Genomic DNA, 18,052 nt, shown 5'->3' on the forward strand with positions numbered 1-18,052 from the left:
TTCAGACGAAAGTTTACAAAAAAAGCGCCAACCAGTAACTCTCAGAGAAGTTTTGTAGAGTTTGTTCTGGAACCTGTTTATAAAATTCTTTCTCAGGTATGCAACCAAAATTATGTGATTGTTATGATAGAAACTGTACGTTGCTAACCATATCACATGATAATTTCCACTGTTTATGTTTGAAGTCTTGAACAAAAATAAAATCTAGGAGGTGTTTATGCATTTGTGGAAAGAAAAGACTGACATTTTGCATAGCTTTTGGTCAAGTTATTCTGATGAAATTTAAAACTATGCATGTAAAGATGGGACAGGAGTGAAATTTGTGATTTTTGTTTAAATGGACAAGTTAGGCAGCACAGTGACGCTCCGGGTGGGACAGCTGTTTAGTGAACTGGGTCTGCAAACAAAAACCGCCTCCACTTCAAAGGACATTATTGCTTCAGTTTACTTTAGAGATACAGTCTGGAAACATGCCCTTCATCCCACTGAGCCCGCACCTACCAGCAATCATCCCGTATACTAGCACTATCCTACACATTAGGCACAATTTACAGAAGCGAATTAACCTACAAACCTGTACGTCTTTGGAGTGTGGGAGTAAACCAGAGTATCCGGAGAAAACCCAAGTGGTCCCAGGGAGAACGTACAAGCTCCATACAGATAGCACCCGTGAACATGATTGAACCCGCTTCTCTGGCGCTGTAAAACTGCAATTCTACCATTATGCTATTGTGCTGCCCCAAAGTTATGTAGCGACAACAATCGTGGGATGAAACATTCCATTTCAACAGCAATACAGTCCACCTTCTGACCAAATGGGAAAATCTGCAAAGTAGAAGCACATATTATGTACACGGAGCTGCCATATGGAGTTTGCACATTTTCACGGTGATTATATGGGCCTCTTCTGGCTGCTCCTATTTGTACCTGCACTGCAAAGATCTGATGTTTGGTGGGTGAATTGTCTCCTGCAAATTACCCTCCATGTGTAGCCAGTTGGAGATTGGGGAGTATTAATGGGTATTAGGATAATAGTTAATACAGACATAATGTGGGGAATAAAATATTCCTGATGTTGGGGGAGTCCAGATCCAGGGGTCACAGTTTAAGAATAAGGGGAGGCCATTTTGGACTGAAAGTAGGAAAACCTTTTTCACCCATAGATTTGTGAATCTGAAATTTTCTGGCACAGAAGGCAGTGGAAGCCAATTCAGTGGATGTTTTCAAGAGAGAGTTAGATTTAGCTCTTAGGGCTAAGGGAATCAAGGGATATGGGGTAAAAGCCGGAACGGGGTACTAATTTTGGTTGATCCGCCATGATCATATTGATTAGCGGTGCTGGCTCGAAGGGCCGAATGGCCTACCCCTGCACCTATTTTCCATGTTTCTAATAGGATTGTTCTGAGAGCTGACTCAATGGGCCAAATGGTCCCTTTCTGTCAAAAGGAAATGTGTTCAATGTACTCAGATACACAAATGTATGAAAAAGTTATGTTTATACTAAATGTAATAGAAAATGAAAGACTGAGCTTTTAATTTATAATTTTGATGTACATAATGTCACTCCTTCAACTTTGGGGATCTTCACATTTGGCTAGAATGTGGACGGTGTTGCTGCTGAAATGCCATGTTCAATCCCAAGATTGTTGTCTCTACATAATGTCGTTTGAAGTGGAGGTGTTTTTTGGTCGCAGAACCTCCCAAAGCTGAACACGCAGTCACGATGTCCAGTTTAGGCCGTAATGGTTAGAGATTTTCAATGGAGCACTTCCTGATGCTTTTGTTTACTGGTGACATTTGACTCAAAATATCAAATAAATATCTTGTTCCTGACCTTCGGATGTCTAAAAATCTAGATTGAATTGTTTTTCATGAGGAAATGAAGATCGACTGAGTTAGTCACATATTGTGAATATGGTTAATCTTTACATTTTGTTATATCTTCACATTAAGAACATCATTTCAATGTGTAGTGAGAGTTAAGAGCAGGTGAAGCAGGGCTAAAGATGGAGCAGTGATTGGTGGAAGATAGGAGAAGAGGGAGAAATGGTGTTGTGGGGAGGGGGTGAGTGTAGTTGCCGGAAATCGGCATTGGATAACGAATGAAGGATAATAATTTTAAATGTACTTAGAAATTGCAGATCAGGATTACAGTTATCAGTTCTGTTAAGTGTGTTAAAGCAGTTTATATAATCTGTGCAGGTTGTTGGTGATGTGGATACTACTCTGCCACGTACATTGGATCAGCTCGGTATTCATTTAACAAAGGAGGAGCTGAAATTAAACATCAGGCCCTTGCTTCGACTCGTCTGCAAGAAGTTCTTTGGTGAATTTACAGGTAATTTACTGGTTAAATGTTCCATGCACAACGGGCAACATTTATTTGTGTATTTCTTGTTGCATTGATTAAAATATGGTGAATGGAAACATCCTATCAACATTGGTAAAGGGATTAGAGGAGAGTTGAGGATTTTGTTTTTTTTTAAGGGTGGTTTGACCTGGATCTCACAGTAGGTGAAGACACCACAAAACATTTTTTTTTAAATACCTTTTTTAATCAGCGTGAATCTGCAAGGCACTAGTTGGGTCAAGTCGGATTAGTCAAAGTCTCAGTAGGATTAGTCTTTTTCCATTTGGTAAAGATGGCCTCTTTCTATGTCATAAATTTCCTCTTCTGTGATTTCTAGGTAAATGTGCTTGATATGTTATTAACATTACAGGAATTATAATATTAAGGATGATTAGAACATCTTGGGAGGGTAATCAATGTAAAGTAGCTGAAAATAGTATTTTTAATTTGAACAGGAAGAATCTTGTCCTTGTGTCTGTTGGTTTACATTTAATGGAGCAAATGTAGAAACTCCCAAAAGGCAAAATATTAAATTCTGTAGAGCAAGCAGATACTGTCTTAAATGGAGCTGTTATGGAAAATAGATAGATTTTTAGTTAAATAGAAAACCTTAAACTGTCCATGAATTATGCTTTGGCATCTAAGCTTAAAAGATTTAAGTGCTGTAAGATTTGAGTCGTAGGTTTATAATATGATCAGTTCAGATATATTTTGCATTGATTAGCAATAAAATAATGAATATCATTAGTATGTTGCATTACGCTTCATAATGGCTGTAGGATACGTCGTCTGAAGCGAGTTTCCGAAAAATGTAATGTATTCTATAAGAAATTAACAGAATAATTGTTATCACCATAATCTTTATCAGAATCTGCATGTCATTTGAATATGTTGTTGCTTTAAAATTGGCAATATAGCATTTTGTTCTCTAAATTTATAGCAAGCTATCACAGGTTGCAAATAATATTGCAGTTTTAGAAGAGGCTGTTCACAAGAATTCCTGTCACTAAAGATCCATGATGCCAAGTGTAACTATTCTACAGGTTTGGTGGATATGTGTGTGCAGCATATTCCATCACCTCAGTCTGGTGCAAGGACCAAAATCGAACATACATACACAGGCAGCCTGGATTTGGACCTTGGCGAGACAATGCTCGAATGTGACCCTGATGTAAGTAAAATGGTTTAGAACGTGTATTGGTTCATGTTTACCCAATGGTTTAATACTCATGATGGTGGGCTGACTTCATAACGTTCACCAATGGTTCATGCATTAAATGATCAGAAGATGCCAGCAACAATGAACTACTCTATCTAGATTTATTGTTACAGAGACATACAACATTTTGTTGACGAGTGACAAATTGTTTTTCAAGTGTCATCGGGTTTAAGTGTTATTTAGTTGATGACTGCTTCTTCTGTTGATATTAATCTAAATATTCATGGAGCTATCATACATTATGGTTGCATTTTTTTGTGTTTGCATAGGGGCCTCTGATGTGCCACACCACCAAAATGTATAGTACAGAGGATGGTGTCCAGTTCCATGCATTTGGCAGGGTTTTGAGTGGAACTATACATGCAGGACAGCCAGTGAAAGTACTTGGGGAGAACTACACATTGGAAGATGAAGAAGATTCACAAATCTGCACTGTGGGCAGGCTCTGGATTTCAGTGGCAAGGTACTTATTTGCAATGTTTTCAATTGATCGTTTGGGTCTGAACAAGGACAAGGCATTTTCAGGAGTCACTTGAGGATCTGGCATATTTGCAAGGCGGTTACAATGATCCTTGAATCATTTCATCTGTCCAGTATGGTATTCTTTGTTGCTGGTTTCTGGTGTCAGGCATTCAAATTATGTGGATTGTTGAACAAAGCCAAATGAGTGTGGTTGGGACATGGGAGGTGATTTTACAGACTCAACGTTGTTGATATCATTTCAGAGCCATGAGTTGTTTATTCTGGTGATAATCCAAATATATATGGGAGGACAGAGATCAATGCAGCCCATTAGACCATGAGTTTTATGCCACGTTTTAGGACTTGATCTGCAAACACACTATTCCTTGGGAGACCAGAGGATGTGCTGATGCACTGAAAGTGAATTTCATCAGGTGGTTCCTGACGTGAAGAAAACTATGCATGTTTCCCTGGTTTCACAGAATTATTATTGCAGGGGTGGGGTTGGTCAGGACTTTTGCCTGAGTGTAAGCCTCATCCTTTAGACTTAGGAGATATAACATCGAAACAGGCCCTTCGGCCCACCGAGTCCACGGTGACTAGCGATCACCCCGTATGCTAGCACTATCCTCCAAACTACGGACAATTGATAATTTTTACCAAAGCCAATTAAACTACAAAGTACGTCTTTGGAATGTGGGAGGAAACCGGAGCACCCGGAGAAAACCAACGTGGTCACAGTGAGAAAACGTATAGGCAGCCTCCGAGGTCAGGGTCAAACCTGGGTCTGGCACTGTAAGGCCAGATGGAATTGAACTTCTGTGGGCAGGTGAATTTGAGGAGAGTGCTTCACAGTCCTTCCTAGTTGACAGAGTCATACATTTTAGTGAAATGAGCCATGTAAAGTGTTTGAAAGGGTTTCCTACATTTTACTTGAAGGTGTCAAACAGAAAGAAATCTTGTCCATAGTCCCTCTGCATGGGTGGAATACGCATTGCGATTTAAGGAAAAGTTCTTTGGTCACCGGGAGGAAGCATGGGATGAGGTGAATGGTACCTGTGTCTTAAAGAAGCTTGACAGTGTTGAAGTATTCACGCTTTCAATGAATTGCTGAGTCTCTTGCACTCCATCCATCCACCATTTGTTTGTTGGGTCATGTTTCAGCTGCCAGAGCCATTCTTTCCCCTTGATGCACAATAGAGCAGTCTGAAAAGCAACCTACCACCATCCCTCTGCTTCCTTCCACGAAGCCTATTTTCTGTTCAGTCAGCTGTTTCCAGTTGGATCCCGTGTTATCTAGCCTTCTATGTGGTGATCAGACCAGTAATCATCAGTATCTTTCATGGTGCAAATGATGTAGAGATCTCTCTGACACTCACTTGGACAAACTAACAGATGTCAATTGCCTGTTGTGATGAGGTCGCGTGAGTATTTCTCTAATGAAACATGGTTATAACAAGACTGTTCTGCCACTTGTGTCTTATGTGAGAGTTGTGCTTTTTCCCACCTGGCATTGAAATTGTCTAAGATGATCAGTTTGTCTCTTTCTGAAATGTGGACCTGGATTTTGTTTTTACGGTCAGATTCATCTCATCTGTAGCTTTCATGGTTCAGCTTATGTGCAGGTGACCACAGTGTACTGGTCTAACGTTGTGTAGGTGGAAAGAACATGGGGTTTAATTCCATCTGATGAGTTGTCACAGCACCAAGTGAAGCACAATCCATGGAGATAACATTCCTTTTCTGGTTTGCATCTTGAGAAAGTGTCCTGACTGCCTTATTTTTGCTGTGTCCTTAAAATATAGAATAAGATTCAGTTTCCCAGCGTGGCGATAATTTATATACTGTATGATGAAATCATTGTTGGGTTACAGTTTGAAATTCCAGTGCATTGCTGATAAATAGAAAAATGAATACTCCTCAGTTTGCAATTATGAGGTAGTTACTTTTATCGATTCACTTGGTTATCTCTGATCTAAATATGTTATGAATGATCCTTTCAGATATCACATAGAGGTTAACAGAGTTCCAGCTGGTAACTGGGTGCTCATAGAAGGAGTGGACCAACCTATTGTAAAGACAGCTACCATAACAGAACCAAGAGGAAATGATGAGGTAAAATAATTGTTTCATTTAATTTAACAATCTTGTTTGAAAATGATGTAGTTTAATAAATCTAAAGTTTTTATCAAAAGTATAAATATACCTGTATGTGGCGCAGCTGGTAGAGCCACTGCCTCTCAGCGACAGAGATCTGGCTTCGATCTTAACCTCGGGTGCTGTCTGTGTGGAGCTTGCACGTTCTCCCTGTGACTGCGTGAGTTTCCTCCGGGCGCTCCAGATTTCTCGCACATCCCAAAGACGTGGGGGTTTGTAGGTTAATTGGCCTCTGTAAATTGCCCCCAGTGTGTAGGGAGCTCAGGTGCTGTGTGTGTGGAGATTGCACGTTCTCCCTGTGATTGCGTGGATTTTCCCCTGGTGCTCCGGTTTCCTCCCAAAGATGTGCAGGTTTGTAGGTTAATCCACCTCTGTAAATTGCCTGTGTTGAGTAAGAAGGTGCGAAAGTGGGATAACATAGAACGGGTGAATGGGTGATCGATAGTTAGTTTGACTCAGTGAGCCAAGGGGTCTATTTCTTTACCGTATATCTAAACCAAAGTAAATCTATTACAATATACTGGTAACTAATTGTCATTGATTAGGTTGGAATACTAGTTATTAAAATTGATAAATACCGTGACAGATTATACAATGGGAGTAAATTTCTCTGAGGTTCATGTAGTCATCTGGTGGAAGAACTTTGGAAGTGCAGTTACTCCATTTTTGAGCTGGAATCTGACTGTGCGATGAATGTCTAGTTCCCCTGTTTTAAACATTAATGTGGTAAATTCTGTTCAATTAATGTCTGGACTGTTTTGTAATTTCAGGCTCAGATATTCAGGCCTCTCAAGTTTAATACAGCATCCGTCATTAAAATAGCCGTAGAACCTGTAAATCCATCTGAACTTCCAAAAATGTTGGATGGATTAAGGAAGGTCAACAAAAGCTACCCATCACTAACGACTAAGGTAGGTCCAGAAGTCATCTGTATGCTATCCAAACAAAAATATGCATACCATTAACTCGTAACTCTCATCTAATTTCAGGGCATGTTTAATTTTAATCTCTGTATTTTAGAAAAGCTGGAAGTGCACTTTATTAATTTAGCTCATGTTTACAATATTTATAGTGCAAAGTTACCCGATAGGCATGATTACTCAAACAAATGAATTATGTAAGCATTGTTCAGATTTTAAGCTCAATCATCTAATTGTAAAGTCACAGTCAGAAGAAGCAATCATTTATTTGAAATTTAGGAAAGGCTTGAAATGAAATTTGATCAACTTACAAGCGACTAATATCGTTTGAAGTTAAATATAATTAAAGCATACACTAATTGTTATATCCAAAGTGCAGACTGCAGCAAACATTTCTTGTTAGAGATGGATCAGAGAATGTGGGTTGCAATTTAATTTGCAGCACAGAGGTGAAATGAACTATGAATTGGAAATGTGCTAGTCAGCAATATTCAATATTTACATTTGTTGCATTAATAAACCGCATTAAAAGATTGCTTCATTACAATAAATCAATAATGAAAGCAAAGTTTATCGGTTTATGGTCATTCATATAAAATTGTTTTCTTATTGTGGTATTTCAAATCTTTTTGCTTAAATTCTTATCCCTTAATATTTAATACATAACTTAAATTGTGATTTTTTGTTTACTAAAGCGTTTGGAGAAATTATGAATTCTAAAGCTGTTGCCAATATGTTTTCAATAAATATTCAGTTGCAATGTCCAAGTTGCCGTATACCAATTCGGATATTGTTGGTCTGCTGATTCTACCATTACTTAGTTGGCCTGGATTGCTGCTGGAGAAAGTAGAAAAATAAGAGTTTTGCAGCTTATAATAACAAAACTAAGTTGGTTTGAGCCTTCATGTGGAAGAACCTGTTTCTGCCACATCTACAAATGCTAGAAGATAGGTCTAAGAAGAGTTTAAGAAGGCAAATGGCCTTAATTGCCGGGAGATTGGTAATGTTAGAGGCAGCACAAAGGAGTCTCACCGTGCTAATTCCTTTGAAGAGAGGGTTGTTCTATCAAGAGGCTAAATAGCTTGAGTCTGTATTCCATGGAGTTTAGAAGACTGAGCAGTAAACATATTCAAACATACCAATCCTTTGGGGGTTGTGACAGTGCTAGATTATTTTCATTTGTAGGAGTCTCGAACTAGGGGGACATAACTGCAACATAAGGGGCCGGTCAATTAAAGCTGAGGTAGTACAAATTTCTTCTTACAGACGTTGGTGAATTTCTGGAATTCGCTACCCTGGTGGATGGTGGAAGTTGGATCGTTAGAAGTATTTACAGTGGAGATGGATTGAATTAATAGATTGAAGAATAGACGAGTATGGAGAAAAGGCCAGCCTAGACCAGCCATGATATTAAGTATTAGCGCAGGCTTGCAGGGCCTGAATAGGAGCAGTCTACTCTGCTCCTATTTATTTATGTACTTTGTAACATCCATTTAATGGATATCTGTAATATTTGATTGAGACACTCCTATTGAAGCGCCTTTATGGTATTTCTAATGGGACATAACTGTATTAAATATGGCACATAAAACATCTACTTTGTATTGTAATAAAGTTCAGGGTTAATGCATATTTCATCTCTTTCATCAGAGATGAGCATTTTAACTCTTTACTGACAGTAATTGGCTATTTACTTGTGTTATTTTCTGGTTCAGGTGGAAGAATCAGGGGAGCATGTAATACTGGGAACTGGAGAACTTTACTTGGACTGTGTGATGCATGATCTCAGAAAGATGTATTCTGAAATTGACATTAAGGTAATGCAAATTCTCCAAAACTATCACTTCACCGATAAGCCTGAAGAAGTCTCGACCCGAAACATCACCTATTTCCTTCGCTCCATACATGCTGCCTCACCCGCTGAGTTTCTCCAGCACTTTTGTCTACCTTCGATTTTCCAGCATCTGCAGTTCCTTCTTTAACCCTTCACCGATAACGTATGTTTACCAGTATTTGATGCCAATTATATGTGCTTTATATAAAATTATTTGGTCCTGTCAACTGATTGCTTTTTTTCCTTCCAGGTGGCCGATCCTGTTGTAACATTCTGTGAAACTGTTGTGGAAACGTCATCTCTGAAATGCTTTGCAGAGACACCCAACAAAAAGTGAGTTTCTTGTATTGGTTGGAACCACCTTGTGGAATCGCAGTACTGGGTTACTGTAATTTTTATAACTTTAAAGCAGAATGTTTTACCCCACAAACAGCTTCTGTTTTAGTCATTACAATGTTAGTTCTTATAAAAATGGATTATGAAAGCTGCTTTGAGTGATCAATTTTCAACATACTTTTCCTTTTACTTTTGGGTGATGAATTGATAAATCTCGAGTGCCTCCTGAATGTTCCTCAGAAACTCATATTTATCTCTTTTCCTTAGTGTTTATTTTGCTTTGTCAAGCATGGACAACAAAGCTTTTTGGGGGCATTTTCAAATCTACACCTCAATTTATGATTTGCTTCATGTGCTGACATCTGTAATCATCTTTGAGCCTACATTTCTGCAGAAAGGTTTTGCCATTGCTTCAAGGAAACTCATTTATAAATGCAAAAGACTTGAGTAATAATTAGATCGAACCCAGGTTCGATCCTGACCTCGGGTGCTGTCTGTGCGGAGAGTGCATATTCTCCATCTCACCGTTTGGGTTTCTTCTGGGTGTTTCGGTTTCCTCCCACATCCCAAAGATGTATGGGTTTGTAGATAAAGTGGCTCTATAAAATTGCACCTAGTGGATAACATTAAACTAACGTGAATGAGTGATCGATGGTCAGTGTGAACTCAATGGGCCAAAGGGCCTGTTTTCATGCCATAGGTCAGGCAAACTTTCATTAGGTGGCAGAAATGGAGCACAAATCAACCATCAGGCATTGGTGGTAGAACAACTCAGTAATCCTTTATCAAAGAATAGATTAGAAGTATAGACTGTGGTCACAAATTACGTATATGGAAACAATTGTAGTGCTACCTGCATTTTCCCTGACTTCTGTTGCCTGTAAATAAGCAATTGAAGGGCAATCCAGAGTACCTGATTACAGATAACAACACAGACTATATTTCAGATCACAGCAATGTTTTTGCAGTCATGTCCTCTGTTTTCAGTCTTATATTTAGTAGATAGTTGGTGTTGTTAAGCTGGAAAGGGTACAGGGAAGATATACGAGGATGTTTCCAGAACTCAAGGGCCTGAGCTACAGGTAGAGGTCGAGTAGGCTAAGATTTTATTTCTTACTAGACCAAGTGCAGACCCGTTGGGTCTGTTCCCCCAACGTGCGGATGTGGGGGGGGGGAGGCGGCATGCAGCGTCACACACTAACTATCCCCCGCACTCACGCTAATTCACCCCCCTTGATATTATATTAATATTATTAATTTGCTTCTTTTACCCCATAACCACCCTATCTATTGACGCATAGCCCCCAACTTGCAGTCACATCTAGAGAGGGGGGGAGCGGGGCGGGGGTAGAGAGTGAGGGCAGCGAGAGAGAGACAGAGACACAGAGAGAGGGGCAAGAGGGATGGGGGGGGGGGTGGAGAGAAGGATAAGAGGGAGGGTGGATGAGGGGGGAAAGGTAGGGGGAGGAGGAGAGAGAGGGGGAGAGGGGGGGGGCTGAGAGAGGGGGAGAGGGAGGGGAGCAGGGAGGGGAGGGAGGGAGGGTGGGTGGAGGGAGGGTGGGGGGGGAGAGGGGGGGGGAGAGAGGGTCTGCTGAGAGGGGGGTGAGGTGAGGGTAGGGGTATGGAGGGGAGGGGGGTTTGGGGGAGGGAGGATGGGGGGGAGGGAGGGAGGGGAGGAAAGAGGGGGGGGGAGGGAGGGGGGGGGGAGGAGGAGGGGGGGGGGGGGGAAGAGGAGGGGGGGGGAGGAGAGAGCAGGAGGAGAGATGGGGGGAGAGGGGGAGGGGGAGAGATGGTGTGTGCTGAGAGGGGGGGTGAGGTGAGGGGAGGGGGGGAGGTGGGGGGTAGGGAGGGTGGAGGGAAGGGGGTGGGGGGTGTGGAGGGGAGGGGGGTTTAGGGGTGGGACGTGATGGAGGGGAGGAGGGGGAGAGAAAAGAAGGGAGAGAGAGAGAGGGAGGGGGGGGGGGGAGGGGGGGGGGGGGGGGGGGGGGGGGGGGGGGGGGGGGGGGGGGGGGGTGGGGGGGAGGGGGGGAGGGATGGGGGGGGGGGGAGAAGGGGAGAGGGGGGGGGGGGGGGGAGAGAGAGAGAGGGGGGAGTGAGGGGGTGTGCTGAGAGGGGGGTGAGGTGAGGGGGAGGGGGAGGAGAGGGGGGGGGAGAGAGAGTGCCTTTTTATTTCAACCTAAACAACCATTTGCAGGCAGTGCTTTTTTTTTTTACCATATTTTCATTTTCAAACCACATCAAGGGTACTTACTCATAGTTGTGTGGACATGTGTTCAGTGTTATTCACAGCTCAGAGAAACGTGACCCTCTGCCTTCCTCCAGCTTGCAGACTAATTGAGGCACACCACTTCCTGGTTTTATAGTCCCTCCCCCCTGCCGCCAGCGGGGGCAGCAGAGAGAATGGGGAATTTTGTAAAATCATTAATATCTCTGTCATATTTCATCGACGGGAAAAATCCTCGGCACACATGCGGCGAAGGGGGGCTCTGAGCGAGGTGGCCAAAAATGACGGCCGTAGGTGGCGGCGTTCTCTCGGAAATCGCAGCACAGATCGCCAAAACCGGTCAAGAACAGTTTTAGTAATATGGACAGCGCAGGAGAATGAGCGATATATAAGATCATAGTGGGCACAGAGTCTTTTACCAAAAGTAGGGGAATCAAGAACCGATGGACATAGGTTTAAGGTGAGAGGAGAAAGATTTAACAGGAACCTGAGGGGCAACTTTTTTTTACACAAAGGGTAATGCATATATGGAACGTGCTGCTGAAGGAGGGAGTTGAGGTTTAAAAGACATTTTGACAGGTACATTAATAGAATAGGTTTAGAAGGAAATGGGTCAAATGTAGGCAGATGGGGTTAGATGGGGCATCTTGATCGGCATAGGGAAATTGGGCCAAAGTAGCAGTTTCCACGTTGACTCCATAAATGCATTGTGCTGTTCACCATCAAATGTGCTATTTTTTCTTCCTTTGATGAAGTTCAATAAAACAAGCAGTGTTCCAAATAAATGCAGATATTTTCCAAATTTACCAATTAGCGTTTGGTGCAGAAATAGAAACTGAAGGAGTTTTAAAATAATTGTAATACTTCTCATCTTAGAAAGATCTAGTTTAAGAAAATCTTCGAGAGTTTGTTCACTCTTTATAAATATTGTAAATATGTTTATCCTTCTGAAATATTATTTTGCGATGCACTGTGCTTTGAGTCAACTTGTATATTCTCACCATTTTAGCATGTTGCTGCTGGAAGGTAAAGATGCTCTGGTTCTGAGCAGTTCCTGTGCTCAATTAAACAAACAATCTGGAAACATATTGTGTAGGAAGGAACTGCAGATGCTGGTTTACACCGAAGATAGACACAAAATGCTGGAGTAACTCAGCGGGACAGGCAGCATGGATATTTGGGATTGAGATATCTGTAATATTGATCTGGCTGAAGGTGGCAACAGATTCAAAGAAAGCAGGAAAATAATAAGTAGATAATGATTAAGATTTACAGAAAATGTGTTTACATTCATCTTAATAATCTGCTGTTCTTTTTTTTTCTTTCAAAGGAATAAGATCACAATGATTGCAGAACCTTTGGAAAAAGGTTTGGCAGAAGACATCGAGAATGAAGTGGTCCAAATTACATGGAACAGGTATGACATGTCAGATGTTACACCTACGAGTGGGAGGGTCATTTCATTATTAGTATCAATGATTACACACATCTTAATTGTGTACTGAGACTTTTGACAGTGAATTGATTCAAGGCCAAGAAAGGTCAATTAACTTATTTTGAAAGAGGTCTGATTATACCATTGCGATATCTAACCACATTGATTTTCCCCTATGTTTTCGTACTTGGCAGATTATGTAAATACATTAGCTGTCTCTAAGGTGAATAAATTCATAATTTTTTTAATTTTCAGTCCCTGTCTGATTCAAAATGATATCCAAGCCTTGGACCATCTCGGACACCTCGCTCCCTTTTCTTGATCTCTCTGTCTCCATCACAGGGGATGGACTATCGACTGCTACATGCCCACCGACCCCCACAGTTATCTGGACTACACCTCCACCCACTGCCTTCTGCCAAAATGGTTTCCCCCTACTTTCAATTTCTCCATCTCCACCACATTCACAAATGCTCTGGATGCTGCATTAGTACTGAGGAAACTAATCTAGACAACAATCTAATCTCCCTTGAGTCACCAGTCTATTTGTACGCGATATAATTTGTTGGATTGGCCATATGTCCTTGTGGACTCTTCACATGTCCACTCTTCACGCTGAGGGCATTCTGCTTTGTGATGGGTGACAACTCCACTGTGCCAAATGAAGATTCAGAACAGAACCAGCTCTGAAAGAGAAAAAAGGGTTGTGGGAGCGAAGGTGTTAGTGATGGATCACCTAAAGTAAAATATTGGAGGTTTCGATGTTCATACCTTAATCAAGGGTTGTAAGCTACCCAAGCAGAATATGAGGTGGTGCTCCTCCAGTTTGTGTGTAGCTCACTCCGGCAATTGAGGAAGCCCAGGACAGAAAAGTCAGCGCGGGAATGGGAAGAGGAGTTAAAATTGTTAGCAAACGGGGCAAAAATAAAAAATTTGAGGTTCTAATTGACAAATCCACCTGTCCCCTACCTCTTCCTGGACATCACTGCGCAAAGTATACAAGTCAATGTTTAAAGCATAACCATCTTCACTAACTTAATCGATGACCTTCACACCGCCGGCCCCTCACGCCACTCAGAAGAGGAGGTCGTTGAATGTGATATTCAGCTCTATTTGCAACTCCGCAGATACTGAGAGCTGAGCAACACATAGGTTTGGAATGATGAGAGGCAAATTTAAATCCCAAATAATAGTATCAGACTACCTCCTGTTGACTTTCAATTTCTTACCATCCCCAAATTTACCATCCAGTTGGCGGCGCGACTCACCCGTTGCAGCGGCCCCTACAGCCTGTCTGTCTTTTTAAATTTTTTTTGTCTAGTTAAATGTAGTGTTGGTGTTTTTTAATGTGTATATGTGGGGGGGGGTTTAAATCTCTTCCCTGTCCGGGAGACCCGACCTTTTCCCTGTCAGGTCTCCGTTGTCGTTGGGGCCTAGCACCGTGGAGCGGCCTCCAACCTGAATGACCCGGGGGCTCGGGAGACTGCGGAGCTGTGGAGCTGCGGACTACTCATCATTGTGGGGCTGGCCGGCCTCGGAGCGTGGGGAGCGGTGGTGACTCGCTGCTGCGACTCGACTCCTGGGGCTCGGAGGCACCAGCAACGCAGCTGCAGGTCCGGTGGACCGGGACATCGGGAACTCGCGGGTCCAAGGGGAAGAGACCGCTTCCCGGAGCTCCCGCAACGTGACTTCTCCAGCCCGTGTCGCGGGGTTGGAACGACCCGGAGCGAGGTCGTACATCACCCGGTGCGGCTTCATGGCCGTGGGATATTCCAGCGCCCGCCGGGGGCTCCAACTTCGAGACTTTTAGACCGGGAGCAGGGCCGTACATCGCCCCGCGCGGCCTAAAATGGCCATGGGACTTATCATCGCCCGCCTGGGGCTTGGACATCGGGAGAGACATAGAGAACAGGGGAGAGAAAATACTTTGCCTTCCATCACAGTGAGTCCACTGTGATGGATGTTTGTGTGAATTTAATTGTGTTGATGTCTAGGAATTGTCTTTGTTTGTATGGCTGTGGAAACAGAATTTCGTTTGAGCCTCACTGAGGCTCAAATGACAATAAAATAATTGTAATTGTAATTGTAAATGTAAATCTCAACATCCTGGAAGCCACCGAGCCAAAAATGTAACTTGTTCAACTGCACAACTGACTACTAGAACAGACCAGAGGTTGAGTGTTCTGTATTTATGGCTTATCTACTGATGCCATAAAGGATTGCCATCTTATTTGAGTGACATCTACCACTCTTGATTTAAGGTGGATGGGAATCCCTCACTGTCCTGACTTGCAAGTTGCAAGTTCCTAGTGTCCAGGTTGTATACCCTCAGGATGGCTGCAACGGAGAGGGGGCGGTAACCCCCCTCTTTGCAAAGTGTGGTTTTGCCAAGAGAGTCTGGAGAACGATACAAGGGTCCTTGTTACGGTTTATCCCCCACAGCTTCGTAACAGAGACCTCTCAGATTTACGGGCTGTTCCCAGGAACACATCCGGAGACGGAAATCAAATGCTGCTGGAAGGTCATCAACTCGGTGAATCTTTGGTCTGCCTGAACCCTGTTCTCCTTGCTGGATCTCCCAGCAGAATGCAATGTCCGTCAGGGACTGTTGCTGACTGGCCACCTCCAGACTGCAGGAGAACGTGCTAAGGGATGCACTAAAGCTCGGTGCAGCCAAGGCTCTGTGGTGGAGAACCACAGTCTAGGGTCATACTGCCGCGACATAATGGGGGCAGGATCTGATGGAGACTCCACTCAAACAAACTCCAAGTAGCCTTGTGAGTGGCAAGTGGTATAATAGTTTTTGTGAACGTAACGAAATACAATGCTAATGAGTGTATGTATAGCCCCTGAGAATATCAGAAGTGGTTTTGCACAGTTCTTGTTTTGTACATATTTTTTATTTTGAATAAAGTTTATTTTGGAGGGGGGGTGAATTACTGGTTCAAATTCATGAGACTCCATTGAGATGCACACTGAGTATTTTTCTTTTTATCGTATTAAGTTAAAAAAAAACAACAAAAATCATGATAATGCTTACCATCAACTTCTCTGAAAGAGAATCAGGCCATGTCTGTAATGCCTCATCTCTTGAATGGGTAAACTGGAAAAATTAAAATGATTCATGACTTTGAAACTGAAACAGGAGAATTAATGTGTCGGAAATAACTGTAGATGTTGGTTTACACCAAAGATAGACACAAAATGCTGAAGTAACAGTGGGACAGGCAGCATCCCTGGATAGACGGAATGGGTGACGTTTCGGGTCGAGACCCTTCTTCAGACTCAAGAAGGCCTCATTTTTGACCCTAAACATCACCCATTCCTTCTATCCTGAGATGCTGCCTGTCCCACAGTAGAATTAACATTGGGAGAATGACACTAATATATCAAACCTCACCAGATGTGATGCGGTGCTGAAAGATACTTTAAAAGTTGATTTACTGCAGGTTAAATTTTGACCTAATTGTGTAATCTCCATTGATTCTTAAAAATAGAATATACTCTGGCCTCTGTAGGGAATGAGGTTTTCAGGTTGCACGAGAATTGCTTAATAAATCAGTATTATACAGCGCACACTAATATTCTATGAATAAGACTTCAAATAAATGACCCAACTATACGTCCTTATCTTTTCAAATAACAATGTTTACCCCAATTCTACATTTTAAAGCTAAGATGTATTAATGCTAAATGTGGCAAAAAATGAATCAAATAATTGACTGTACTCACCATTACATAAAGTACAAAATTGATAACTGCATAAACCCGCATAAGCATAAAATTAAATTGTCTTTTCACATTTATTCTGCTTAGCAAATCAAATTGATTAATTAAAGAACTACTTATTTTTGCATGTTGCGTGAGAATTCAGAATGCATAAATATCAGATGAATGAATCTGTATCATTGATTTTCTGGGTGAACATCACTTGATGAGTGAGAAAAGGTTCCAAATCAGATAATTTCATTAGAATTTGCTGTTTTATGTTATTCATCTGCTTTGTGTTTTGGAGCTGTTTCCAAGAATCATTAGAATGACGCTGATTCATTTGTTCACAAACCAAATCGTTACAGTTTTATTTTTGCTTTTAATCCAGTGAAAAGCCTTTAAAATGTGTGCTCAAAGAATGTGCTGAGGAGTTAGCAGATGTGCTAACAGACATCTTTAACATCTCCCTTAGTCAAGCCATTGTCCCCACATGCCTCAAAACATCCACAATAATCCCCATAGCGAAGAAACCAGTTGTTGCCTGCCTAAATGACTACCGCCCTGTCGCCCTGACCCCAATAATAATGAAGTGTTTTGAACGCCTGGTGAAACCCCACATTACTGCCAGCCTCCCCTCATCGTTAGACCCCCTCCAGTTTGCCTATCGCCCCAACCGTTCTACAGAGGATGCCATCTCTACCACGCTGCACACAGTACTCACGCATCTGGAAAACAAAAACACATACGCCAGAATCCTGTACATTGACTTCAGCTCAGCGTTAAACACCATCATCCCACAGAGACTTGTGGAGAAACTAACCCTGCTGGGCCTCAACACCACCCTGTGTCACTGGATCTTGGACTTTCTGACAGAGAGACCGCAGTCAGTCCGTGTTGGCAGAACACTTCAGGCTCGATCACGCTGAGCACCGGCTCCCCTCAAGGCTGTGTGCTCAGCCCGCTGTTGTTCACATTGCTCACACATGACTGTGCTGCCAGATTCAGGGACAATAAGATCATAAAATTCGCGGATGACACAACAGTGGTGGGACTCATCAGCGGAGATGACGAATCAATGTACAGGGAGGAAGTAAAACAATTAGTGGACTGGTGCGGCAAAAATAATCTAGAATTAAATGTCGACAAAACAAAGGAGATGGTTGTCAACTTCAGGAGGGCGCAGCCAAAGCATACACCCCTCAACATCAGTGGCACCACAGTGGAGAGAGTGGAGAGCATAAAGTTCCTCGGTGTGCAAATTACAGACAGCCTCACCTGGTCCAGGAACACCACTGGGACCGTCAAACGGGCCCATCAGCGACTGCACTTCCTGAGGAAACTAAAACAGGCCTCACTCCCCACCAACATCCTCAGGACTTTCTACAGGGGTACGGTGGAGTCTGT

At 42.4% G+C, this 18,052-nt stretch overlaps 1 protein-coding gene across 1 annotated transcript in view; it reads left to right on the forward strand.

Annotated features, from left to right (window-relative positions):
• The window catches only part of eftud2 (elongation factor Tu GTP binding domain containing 2), a 60,826-nt gene that overhangs the window by 24,270 nt on the left and 18,504 nt on the right, over positions 1–18,052 (forward strand). Inside the window, exons 13-21 of the mRNA XM_055657335.1 lie at positions 6–96; positions 2,203–2,338; positions 3,394–3,521; positions 3,839–4,032; positions 6,035–6,146; positions 6,959–7,099; positions 8,824–8,925; positions 9,193–9,275; positions 12,833–12,919. Of these exons, the coding sequence (XP_055513310.1) occupies positions 6–96; positions 2,203–2,338; positions 3,394–3,521; positions 3,839–4,032; positions 6,035–6,146; positions 6,959–7,099; positions 8,824–8,925; positions 9,193–9,275; positions 12,833–12,919 (1,074 nt within the window). The remainder of the gene's footprint in view (positions 1–5; positions 97–2,202; positions 2,339–3,393; positions 3,522–3,838; positions 4,033–6,034; positions 6,147–6,958; positions 7,100–8,823; positions 8,926–9,192; positions 9,276–12,832; positions 12,920–18,052) is intronic.

This window comes from Leucoraja erinacea, chromosome 27 (genome assembly GCF_028641065.1).
Source record: "Leucoraja erinacea ecotype New England chromosome 27, Leri_hhj_1, whole genome shotgun sequence".
NCBI lineage: Eukaryota > Metazoa > Chordata > Chondrichthyes > Rajiformes > Rajidae > Leucoraja > Leucoraja erinaceus.